Source organism: Chelmon rostratus, chromosome 2 (genome assembly GCF_017976325.1).
Source record: "Chelmon rostratus isolate fCheRos1 chromosome 2, fCheRos1.pri, whole genome shotgun sequence".
NCBI classification, from domain to species: domain Eukaryota; kingdom Metazoa; phylum Chordata; class Actinopteri; order Chaetodontiformes; family Chaetodontidae; genus Chelmon; species Chelmon rostratus.
The window spans coordinates 21,723,260-21,736,106 of record NC_055659.1 but is presented as its reverse complement, the minus strand read 5'-3'; the positions used below and the strand labels follow the sequence as shown (position 1 = coordinate 21,736,106).

At 43.4% G+C, this 12,847-nt stretch overlaps 1 protein-coding gene across 1 annotated transcript; it reads right to left on the bottom strand.

Moving 5' to 3' along the window:
• Positions 1-7,869: 7,869 nt before the first annotated feature.
• Positions 7,870-11,368, bottom strand: LOC121622668 (protein unc-119 homolog B-like). The gene is made up of 5 exons (XM_041959543.1): positions 11,122-11,368; positions 10,147-10,260; positions 9,918-10,017; positions 9,557-9,729; positions 7,870-8,150 (listed from the first exon to the last, which is right to left on the bottom strand). Exons 1-5 carry the CDS (start codon positions 11,366-11,368, stop codon positions 8,038-8,040), a joined length of 747 nt encoding a protein of 248 aa, XP_041815477.1. The 3' UTR covers positions 7,870-8,037.
• Between the last annotated feature and the right edge of the window lie 1,479 nt (positions 11,369-12,847).

Below are 12,847 nucleotides of genomic sequence, written 5' to 3'. Positions count from 1 at the left end.
ATGGGTCATGATGTCATTTCATAAGATATTCTATGATGTAATGTGATGTGATCTTATATGATGTAATGTGATGGGATGTGATTGCTATACTGTATATGATGTGACATGGGTCATGATGTCATTTCACAAGATATTCTATGATGTAATGTGATGGGTTGTGATTGCTATACTGTATATGATGTGACATGGGTCATGATGTCATTTCATAAGATATTCTATGATGTAATGTGATGTGATCTTATATGATGTAATGTGATGGGATGTGATTGCTATACTGTATATGATGTGACATGGGTCATGATGTCATTTCACAAGATATTCTATGATGTAATGTGATGGGTTGTGATTGCTATACTGTATATGATGTGACATGGGTCGTGATGTCATTTCACAAGATATTTTATGATGTAATGTGATGTGATCTTATATGATGTAATGTGATGGGTTGTGACTGTCACATGATGTAATGAGATGTGATCTTATATGATGCAATGCAATGTGATCTTATATGATGCAATGTGATGGGATGTGATTGTTATATATGATGTGACTTGATGTCGTTTTATGAGATATTCGATGGTGCTATGTGATGTGATCTTATATGATGTAATCTCATGTGATATGAATCTCACTTGATGCAGTGTGATTGTATATGATGTTATGTGCGATGTTGTGTCTTTGCTAAATCCAGCCGTCACTGCACCCTAGACCAGATCCAGCTGTGATCCACCACATGTATCAATTCATCTTTTGCATGAACTTGTTCTTAGTCACTTCCCGGATTCATTTTCATCATCATCAACATTAACCCCATATCAACATCCTTTCCAAGCCTAATGCAGCCCTCCCATCCATCAATCATCTTTGCCTGGTCCAACCCACAGCCCACCTGTTCCTGCTGCCCATCTCTCATCCATAATCCATCACATCCAAGACAGCTGTGATCACTAGCCTACATACTTCATCCAGTTCTTACCCAGTCACAGTTCAGCCCTCATCTAAACCTGATCTTATCCACCCTTCCTCTCTCTCTCTCTCTCTCTTTCCCCCCACGTGACAGGCCGTCCTAACCAGCTAAGTGGAAGATTAGCAGCATTACCTCTCAGCCAGGGCAAGCCTGGTCAGCTGAGCAGGTTCGTCACATACCTCAGCTGCTCCAACAAAAATGAAACAAGTGCTCAGACAGTTACATGAAATGCACTTGCTATGCTCACCAGATTGTGACCTTGATACATAAACCAACATTTCAGACTATACACATAACACAGTCGAAAACTATTTCTTAGACTAATGAGATCATGCAGGTTTTGGGGCTTTTTTGGAGCCAGATTAAGTGTAACAAGATGAGATTTATAACTGTCTGTAGTTTGGATACTGTAATCTGATTACAATAGTGCAGAATATCCTTATATATGAAACAAGTTAGAAGTGAGGAGAATCGGAGACAGAAATGAGCCCAAAAAATCTCATTCCCTCTGCACCTGACTGAAAGTTTTTGGTAATGATGAGTTAACATTCCCAGCACCACATGACTATCTGTGCATGTGCTGGTTCGGAGACGGGCCGCAGGGTGTTTGTGTGTCTGTGTGTGTGTGTGTGTGTGGCGGTGGGGGGGAGTCAGTGAGGGGAGGCAGATCAGGGGGAGGGTGTGACTGTGGCCTGGTGGACCATAGCGAGAGAACAGTATGTAGGACAGGGCCTTGCACTAGCTAACCTATCCTGGCTAGAGCCATGGTTGGGCGTGCTGAATTTCTGCATGCATGATCAATGGCACCGAATAAAAAAGAGAGGAGAAAGACAGCGGCGTGGGGGAAGGGACGGGACAAGTTAGAGCGGTGTGAAAAGATACGGGTAGAACGAAGCAAAAACACTTGTCTTTGCTTTTGATTGCGATACTAACTAACTAATACTTATTCATTTAAAGTGATGAGGATAAAGAGGCAGAGATTTCTAGCTTTTGAGAAACTTTGGCTAACGTGTTTCAGAGGCTTAAGCAACAGGTTTTCAGATTTTTATAGTTTGCGTAAAAGCAAATCTAAATAAATTTGCGTGTGCACGTGTGTTTTGATGGACGGGTCTGTGTGTGTGTGAGAGAGAGAGAGGTTTTCAGTACGCTCACATTGTACCTTTTATGTCTGCCTTTGCTCTAACCCCTCTCCCTCCCTCTGTCTTGTTGTCACTCTGCCACCTTAAAACACTGCGATAGCTTGTCCAATCCAAGTCTTCACTGCTTTTGTTTCTTTGACCACAGCTGACCCAGAGTGGGAGCCCATTGTCTGGGAGCAACCTTTGACCTGCCAGGGCCTGGGACCTGATCTCCACCACCCTCGAGGCAATTTGAAAGCGAGCTCAGAAGAGGAGTCGAGAGAAAAGATTTGGAGAGGCGATTTTTGACCGTCTGAAAAGCTCTGTCAGCCAGAGCCAGAAACCATCATTTGCATGTGATGCAAAATATAAAGGAGCAACAAGTAGTTCCAGGAAGACCTCATTGAATTAAATGGCAAAGGATTATGAAAAAGGATACAAATGGGATGTTTGTCGATGGATAAAGACAAACAGCACAAGCAAAAAAAAAAAAAAAAGTCTTTTAAGCGGAAGCCAGGAGGCCATTTTAAGGCACTCCATTTGCTGTGGGTGTTTTTTCCACCTGGCAGGTGGCAAGCCAAAGAAATCATTACATGAGAGAGGTGAAGGGAGGAAACAAGCACACCTGTGGTTGCGCCAGGAGCCCCACCTCCGTTCTCCGATCACAATCCCTCATCCCCCAGGGGAAGGTGTGGCACAGGGAGAGAGAGAGAGCGACACAAAGGGAGGAGAGAAAGGGAGAGGAAGGAAGAGATTGTGGGGGAGATTTACAGGCCTCTTCAACAGTTGACTGAGGGTTGAGTTAACCTTTTATTAATCGTACGCACACAAAACAAGCTGGACTGATGGTGGTGGAAGGATCCCAGAGGCTTCCAAAGGCGGCTGTGGGCTTCCTGCGAGCACAAACAGACCACAACGTATTTACCCTGATGGCACAGGACTATTTCTGTCTGTCGGCTGTGTCGGTGTGAGCGGCAGCGGCGGTGGAGATCTGCGCTGTAATACCACACAGACGGCTGGGCGGATAAACACAGGGAAACACACACACACACACAGAAGCTGTACAAAGGCTTCTGGTTGCAAATCAGCAGAGACCTAACACTTAAAGACAGATTGTCAATACTGCACTTGCCACCATGGAAATTGGTATGGGAATCACAGTTTGTTAAAGGACTGTCTATCCATCACTGCTGTACTGAGTGCATTATTAACTCCCAGATAGCTAATTATCTGTTATCTCCTGTCACATCTCCAAAGCTCTGCGTGGCATGACATTAAATTACAGCATCCGTTCAATCCAAAACGAGACCGTCATTGAAAAGTGACACATACATTTCTCTTGTTTGACACTCAGAGTGTTTCGAAAGGTAACGATGATGACGAACAAGCTTTTGTTTTTACCTCGACATTGATCATTCATGTTCACGTGCACCATCCTCCATGTCTGCTGCCGCACATCTGCCCTGACCTTTTTTTGCACGGGTGAGATGATGTCACTGAGCAATTGCTGGAAATGACATCATGACACATACAGATGGAGTCACGACCGTCTTTGAGACCGTCGTCGTGCCGACCTACAGGAGAGGGCTGCGCCATGACTCATCATCTCTTTTTCGGAAGATGTGGTGTGGGTAATGTAGTGTTAACACATGATGGATTTCACACCAGGGCCTTGGAGCAGGGCGGAAACAGAGAGAGAGGGAGCGAGAGAGACGGGGGAAAAGGAAAGAAAGGGGGAGTGAGGCAGAAAAAAAGGAGAGAATGAGGATGTGTGTTTACGTAGGAGAGTGGATGAAGTCGTGAGGGTGGTCCGAGAGAGAGTGTTGCTGGTAGCAAGAAATCCATACCACCTCCCTCCAAAGTATCTTAGCCACACAAACTCTCTCACATGCACACGAACAAGCGGAGTTGCACTGCGTCCCTGTATCTCTTTTAATCCTTTTTCCACTCCCCCCTCCATTTCTTTTCACAGGACCTATCAACGCCATTCCTGGCTGCTATTTATAGGAGACCACTGTCCCCCCTGTCCCCCTGCCTGAGCGTACATCTGTGTGTGTGTGTGTGTGCGTGTGTCTGTCAGGGGAACCTCAATAAACCAGTGCTTCTCACTCCTAATCTCAATGTGGTGTTATTCACTGAACAGGATATATGGGAAAGCCAGTTACAAAGATAGGTGTGTGTGTGTGTGTGTGTGTGTGTGTGTGAGCGCGCAGGGGAGGGGGTGAATGAGGCTGATTTATCCCACCTGTCCAGTTGTTTCCGGTGCTCGCATGTCGATGCACGACATGACTGCTGAAATGTATTCCACGAAGGCCTGAGAACACACAAATCATCCCCGGAAAGTTGGAAAGTGTGTGTATTTATGGCCGTGAATGCGTCTGTCTGCGTGCATATGCTAATTGTAAACACACAAACGGGACATATTGAGAGATTTGTGTGGTACCAACACACGGTTCAGCACAGTACAGCTGCTTTACTCGCGTGCTGGAGTGTGCAGGCCCTACAGCCTGATGGAAGGCTGTGGTCATTGATTTATGAGCTCACAGTTAAATCGTGCCCTGCTTTGTGCTCTAATCAGCTACAGACACATTAGATATTCCCACCATTCGTTTTTTATGCATTTTTAAGGGGTTTGTCGCTCATTGGGAAAAATGTGGGTTGAGCAAACTTACGGATGCCTTTTTTTCATGATGAGCTTTTAATGATCCACTGGGAGATTAGTATAGCTACATGATAGAATTTAGGAGAGTAAAATAAACATTTAAACTTGTCCACAGGTAGTAAGTTCAAACTTGTGTTCCTGTTCATAAAGGTGCTAATGTCACTATTAAAGCTGCATTAATCAACATTTTTACATAAACGACAGATCAGATGACGAAAATTAACAGCAACCAACACAAACACGCACAGATCATTTCCATCCAACTCTGCAGCTCTGCTCATCTTCACTAAACATTTTGGCTTGTTTCAGCTCATTGTTTTGATTTTACAGCTGGCAGCGTCACTGTTCAGCCTCTCCACTCTAAGGTATCTGTTCTAAATGAAAAAGCTCTGATAAACCCTCCACCCTGAACGCTGCCCGCCCAGCACCAAGTGGCAGACAGACAAAGTTAGCAACTAGCAGGAACATTTGGTAGCTAAAGAGTCTGACATTTATCTCAGGTGTTGGTGGAGACCAAAAACAGTGTGTGAATATTGGACTTACATTTGAGTGGTGATCACAAACACGACTGAGAGCGAATGCTAATGCTGCTCCATATCTGCTGGCCTGGAAACGTAAATACACAACTTAACATGCATTTTAGCTGACTCTCAATTCTACTTCTGAGTTTCCAACAAATTTATTATTGCTGCAGAGAAACAAACTAAACTACTGACCACTTCCTGTTTGCATGGGCCCACCAAAGATGCTAAGACGAATAGTATTTTAACACTGGAGACCTCGGCAGGCCATTAGCAGCATTCTCACAGCAACAATCTAATCATCCAATGTTTTTGATAGATGACAGTAATCAGTTTGAAGGTAATCAAATCAGCAGTGTAACAAAGAAATTCCAGCTTTCTTAAGGGTCTCATTGTAAAGAGGAAGTGATAACTGATACTGCTTGACTGCATGCGACTGGATGTGTCAGTGAGAACACCTAAAGTGAAGCTGGAGACAACTGGAAAAGATTTAGTTGCAGAAAAGACGAAGGGAAGTGTCACACAAAGAAAAGCAAAAGAAAGTGAATGAGGGGGCAAACAGGAGAGAGCGATTAACAAGCCGAGGTTGTATACTCTTATATAATTCTCTATATGTTTCTGTGTATGTGTGTGCAGCTGTGCAGTGACAGAGTGAAGGGAGGGGAGAGCAGAGGGGGTCCATTGTGGCTCTTTGTGTGGCTCAGATTGTCCTCTTCTCTGGGAAAGTGGAAACTCAACACTCCTCTCCAGAGGTCCGGTTACCAGGTGAGAGAGGAGGAAAGAAAAGGGAAAAACAGAGCGAGGCAGGGAGAGCTGCATAGGTGTGGAGAGAGAAACAGAAAAGGAGAGGCGAGGGAGAAAAAAGACTGGGAGGTTTTGGGCATGAGAGCTGGAAAATGAGAGAGATCAAGCGATGAACGCAGAGATAGGAAGAACCAGCCTGAGAAAGAATAAACAGAGAAAGGCTCAGATTTTGGTTTAAATCCCACAAGACTCCCAAAAATGTGGTCAAAGTGCAACAATCCCAAACAACTTTCAAAATGTGTCGCGTGCTATACTGGCTCATCACATCTGGCCTGTAGATAAAGAAATGATGTGGAATTAAAATGGTGTCAGTGTTATGTCTTCTCTGCAGTGAAGCCACAAACGAATATAAAGGGATCAGACCGTGACCTCATCTGCAGTTTTAAGCAAATATCAGATATGAATGTCACCATGTCACAGCACAATGATAATAAACCACTGCTGTGATCCTTCCACAAACATGAAATTAAACTGAAAGCAGTGGCACTCATTTATAACTCAGTTATAACACAACGCCCCCTAGTGGCCACTTCTGGAACGTTTCTTTTCGTCCATCTGCCAAAAGCAGTTCAACTTCCTTCAACTTTTGTCATCCTCAGAAATGAAAAAAGCGTCACACACCTTTTATCTGAAAATGTACATTTATTTTATTTTATCACTTTTTACAAACTATATATATATATATATTACAAACACCACCTTTAACCCTGAACACCAAAGTTTACAAAGTACAAAGAGGAAGTACACTATCTAGCTAGAAGAAAGACCACTCGATTTCCAGACGTATTCCAACTTGATTTTGATGTTTTAAGACATGCGTGATGGAGGAATGGTTAAAAAAGACAGGTAATTCAAATGAAATGGGGTAGAAGAATATCTGGCATGGCTTCCACATAGGGAGGCCTAAACTTTTCAGTGGAGCAAACACACTTCTTTTCCGTTTTTTTCCACACTGAATACCAGATCATTTCTTACAACACTTCCCAACTTTTTTCTGTATATCATCACATGCATCAGGATATCAGATCATGTCTGCAGCAGCTCTGTGAAATTAGAGCGTTTTCAATCGACCGTTCATTAATTGAGGTTTTCGTCTTGCAGTCAAAGATTAGAGTCACAGCGTAGGTAAACGTTCACCTGGTCTACCAGAGATCAGCCAGAGAAAACTGTCAAACAGACCAAAAACAAAAACAGTGGTAATCTCAGGGACCTTTGATCAGAATCATATACAGTACTATTGCAGATGTGTGTGTGTGGGTGTGTGTGAGAGAGAGAGTGAGACAGGGGAGGGAGATGGGACGGGGATTGCAGGAGTGACCATGTGTGTTTGACAGGAGTGTTTTTGTGGATGGTTTCTCTCTTTCTCCCCTGATATTGTCTGGAGTGGATTGTGGAGGCGGTAGCTCTGAGAACAGCTGCTTCTGACAAACACTGCGTAAACACTATGTGTGTCACTTGGGGATTGAGCGTATGTGTGTGTGTGTGTGTGTTGAGGGGGTAGTGGGACACTTTTTAAATTGCTAAGAGGCGACTAACCTTCTATCTAATAACCGTTTGGTCTGTTTGAGACATGTGTCACATGGCCACTTGAGTGATGAGTCCTCTTTTGGTTTAAAACGGGCCTGTCCATAATTAAAAACAGATACATTAACCCTTTTTGAACCTTCTGCTATCAGAAGCTTCCTGTTTGGACATGAGAGCAGACACTATTATATTGAAATTGACCTCCTCTGATATCAAATACACCCCCGGAAAATGAATGAATGGAATTCTTCCTTACAAACAGCAGAGGCAACTGTCAGTAGCTGCTTGTGCATGTATGAATGAATGAACTGTATGTATGCTCAGCCATGTGCATGCATGTATGCGTATATGTATATCTAGAAGTGTGAGTATGTCTGTGCATGCACATGTGTGTGTGTGTGTGTGTGCGCATGTGTGTGTTTGCATGCTAGCAGGCAGATATCACTGTCCCCCATTATAAGCATAGTCTGCCTTGTTGTGCATGACCAGTCTGTTCTCGACGAAATAGAAGCTGTCCGACCGGGTCTCATAAGGACACTCCACCATCTGACGGACTGAAAAACAGACAAGACATGCATGTCATCCATCCCAACAAAGGCTTTTCTAAATATCCAAGCAATTAGAACCGACTGCATATAAGCTGAAAATACCTGAAATGACTGGGTCCGTTGTATTGATTAAGCTCTTGAAACAAGTGGCACTAATGTCCCTCCAATACAAATAATAATAGCACAACAAAACCAGTGATGCTGGCTTTGCAATTAATGAGAAAAAGAGAAAAAAAAACTGTTAAACTGTCTGTTAGCTAAATCAAGCGGGTGTCCTCCAAAACTAGATATGCCAGGATGAAATTCCCTCTCTGTGTTTTCCCCAAGCTGTGTTTCCTGGCTGCGCTGCAGCGCAGGGATACTTCTTGGCGGCTGGTACGCTGGCAATAAACTTATGATGATGATGATAACAATAATAACAGTATTAAATTTATTTGGATAACACCCTTCATGCAAAGCTGCAGTTGGAAGTGCTTAACAAAACAAGTTCAGATGAAAAGTAATCAACAAGTTAAAAGTAGCAACAATAACACAGTTTAGGGCCATGGCAACAGAGAGCAGCCGCATCACATTTCCTATGGGACGCTTCAGGAACTTCTCAAAGTAAGGAAGTGGGAGATCTTAGAGTTCTCGTTGGGGCATTAAAATGAGAGGCAGTCCCTGGTATGTGAAGGTGCTGGATTGTGTCAGGTGACCTCTCTTTTTTTCTACTGGACCTCTCTATGGTCAGTAAGGAGTGGGGGAACGATTGCAGCGACCAATACAGCATCTAGATATTGTATTAAGATTAAGATTAAGACTTAAAACACCTGAACCTAACCTCAGATGTTAAAGTCGTTTTAAGGAAACTGCTTTTTTTTGTAATTAATAATACATTTATGCAACAAGGAGCTCCAAATTCCGATCACCTACTGTAAAAAGCTTGTCTACATACAGACCAACGCCACCTTGATGACATACTGTCCCAGATATTATCATCCAAAATATTTTGGATGAAGTGCATAAATTCTCCGTGTTAAGTCAAATAAAACTGTGGCTGTTGCCTGGTCAGCATAAGACATTACAGATTGTTTTTGTTGTTAATGTGGGGTGCCTATCCCTCCATCACATAAAGCTGATGGGCTCATCAAAACTTGTGCTCAATTGTGACCTAATGGTTACTTTGGTTCAGCGCGCCACTGTGACACGTGACAAGGATGCAGCGGCACGTCATTAGCATCGTTAGCACGAACTGCTAGTCTGGTTTTGCATGGTGCAGATCAGACATCAGTCTTAGTCTCCTAGATGTTCCACATTTGAAATCTCCTCCGTGCTCAAATGCATCACATAACATACAGTAAACTTGGACGTGATCATAATGATGTTCTTTTAACATTGGCGTGTTTGGGGAATGTTTTTACAAGACGACTCACCCAGGCCCTCAGACAGCTGAGGGAACTCGTAGATGTGCTCACAGGTGTTTCGGCTGTTTGGGATACAGAAGCCAAAGTCAAAGTCAAAGCTCTTCAGCAGGTGATCACGGAAGTAGTGCCTCTCAATCATGCGGAAGTTGTTCAGAGGCCGGTTTCCAACTGTGAATTCCACCCTGATTGGACGATAGAGAGAGAGGGGAGGCGGAGATGTAACAACAGTGTAGTTATGACGTTATTACAGCACCCCTGCAGATTCCGTGTGTCTAGCTGACGGAGACAATGCTGCAATTGTTTTCACTGTTTGTGTATGGAGCGGGTGGGTGTGTCTTAGGCGTGTGCTGCTGATGTGTGAGTCACTCACGTAGCTCCCACGGTCCTCAGTCGCAGGAAGGCTGGGGTGAACTGGTAGCGTACAAATCGGCCTGCGCTGGTGTCCGCCTCTCTGTTCTCCTCATCGTCCTCTGAGACCAGAACACGGGGCAGAGACATTTGAAATCACTGTTCTCAGACTGTTCTCAGTCAAAATAACCACAGGTGGATGATTCTAAACCTGACAACGTGCTTAGAGGCATTCGTTTTAAGCATCATACCTGTATGTGGGGGCTTGGCGATCTCAAACAGGACAGTGCTGGTCTCCAGGTCTCTGATCTTAAAGCGTACAAAGTCGATGTTATAGATATTGTCCTCGGGTTTACAGAGGTACCCTGCAACGATGACAGATATCTTCAAGCCACTGTAGTTAATATGCACACCTTCAAGCACAAACCAGCTGCTGTGACAGGCACAAAGACAACATGCAAAACACTGTTCTTGACTTAACACACACACGTTGCCTGTACACAGACACGTGCAGCTTTGCACGCGTGTGTGTACACATGCAACCCCACCACAAAATAAAAGCTTTTATGATCACTGTGGAGCTGCTGCGCTGTTACAGCCATACTGGAAAACACGGAGAGAACAAGAAAATGATGCATCTTTTTTACAAGACAGATCATGACTTTAATGTCATAGACAGCGGCCTCCTCTCACAGTCTCATTTTCATTTTCTGTACAGCTGTTCTCAGCAGCTGTAGATACAGGCTATACCACACTACCATGCTGTCCATGTCCTTTTGATTGAATTAAGACCACACAGAGGGTCTTCTGGTCACTCCTAACTGTGATGTCACAGTAGTGCTCTGTGATGTCACAGTAGTGCTCTGTGATGTCATTTGTATCTGACTTTTTTTTTTTTTAAGTTTGATGTCACAGTCGGATCTTAACACAGTTAAAGTGACAGCACAGAGACGCTTTATGTCTCAAACGCCTCCTGCTGCTGCTTAGAAATAAAAACAACCTTTTTCCACGAGTGGCGGATTGTCGGCTGACATTTGTTGGTGCTGTCGGATATGTATTTTCTCAGATATTATCACAGATTTAATACCACATTAGTCTCCTTTTTCACATGACAGCCACGTAAGCCTGCTCTACTTTTCTGTGCTGTGTAGATTTATCTCATCTTGTCCCGCTGTGCTCGGATCACGGGTCCGCGTCAACGAGAGGCATTAAAGAGGGACTCAAACCTCGCGTAGCCACCCGCAGTCCGAGCACATCCTCCGGCGTGATGTGTCCGCTCTGTGTCCGCAGGTCCTCCTCCGTGACGGGCCTGCTGTCCACCTGGCTCCTCCGGGACTTGAGCCTCTTCAGAACCCCTCCGCCAGGCTTGCGGTCCCGCGGAGGAGCCGCAGTGCTGTGGCCGCCGCCGCCGCCGCCGCCGCCGGGGACGTTTTCAGCAACAGGCGCGTCGCTGCGGGCTTTGGCTCCGCTCATCGTTGGCTGTGTTCGGCTTCCCGCTGGCTCAGCGACGGCCTCCCGTCTCCTTCTCTGATGAATGCGAGAAGAAGAAGATGGCGTCGGAGATGTCGAATGTCGAGAGAAGTGTCGGCGAACGGTCAAGCTCTTGTTTTTGTAAGCACATGCTGTACAGTTGCCATGACAACTCGTCCTGTGAGCCAGAGGAGGGTGGGAAGTGGTTCCTCGAAACGTCCACTAGGGGGCGATGGCCAACCCTCAGTTCTCCAAGACTGCCTGAAAATACTGATAAATGTCCAAATTCATTCAAACTACTACTACTACTACTAGTACTACTGCTACTACTACTACTACTACTAATAATAATAATAATAATAACAAAAAAAACGGAGGCCATTGTCGTTGTAGGCTACAGAGACAAATATGTAATCAGCGGTGGTAGAAAATCAGCTACTTAAGTAGCCATACCACAAACTAAAAATACTGCACTAAAATATAATTTTATACATAAATATACATGTTCAGTATACATTTGGGCTGTATTATATAAAAAAAACAAAATTTTCTCGAACTGTAGCACAGTTCAGCATATTAGATGAAGCTGACGTACTTGCATGGTTCTTGCATTCAATGTAAGCTGCTTTGAATAAAAGCATCAGCTAAATGAATGTAGTGTAATATTGTTGTATCATGCAATAGCATATAATCAGCATTATAATATTGCAGCAGGTTGAAGTGGAGCCCTGTGCTGTAGAGGTGCATTAGTATTATTCAGTATTCAGATCCTTTACTCAAGTGAAAGTACTAAAACCACATTATTTTCTATGGGACTGCAACTAATGATTATTTTCATTACGGATTAATGTGCTGATTATTTTCTTCATGAATCAGTTGGAGATTGATTGAGAGAAATGCAATCATCCAGAGCCCAATGTGACAATAGTACAAAATTCAGGGTTATTAGAAATAAATCAAAACTGATCAAATAATTGAAAGGAAAGGCTGAACATCATCAGATTTGTGGAGTTGGAATGAAGAAATTATTAAAATGAAAAATGACTTAAATCATTATCAAAATAATAAGTAAATAATAATTAATAAATAATTTTTGTAATTTTCTTTGGCCAGTTGATATATTTGCTGATCATTTCAGCTGCGCTTGTATGTACTAATGGATATATTCATTTGTAACAAAACATTACATTTGTAAAGCTCTTAGTCCCCTATGGGCTTTCGTATTTATTCTGTATCCAAAAATCTTAATTTATAAAGTAACTAGTAAACTAGTAAAGCTGTCAGACGACTGTCGTGAAGTAAAAAGTATAATATTTGCTTCTGAAATGTGGTGAGATGGAGGTATAAAGTGTCATACAATACAAGAATGTAGGTACAGTACTTAAGGAAATCAGCTCAGATTACACTATAGTAGAAATGCATGCCTAATTGTTATATGTAGGACAATCCACACACACACACACACACACACTCACACAATCA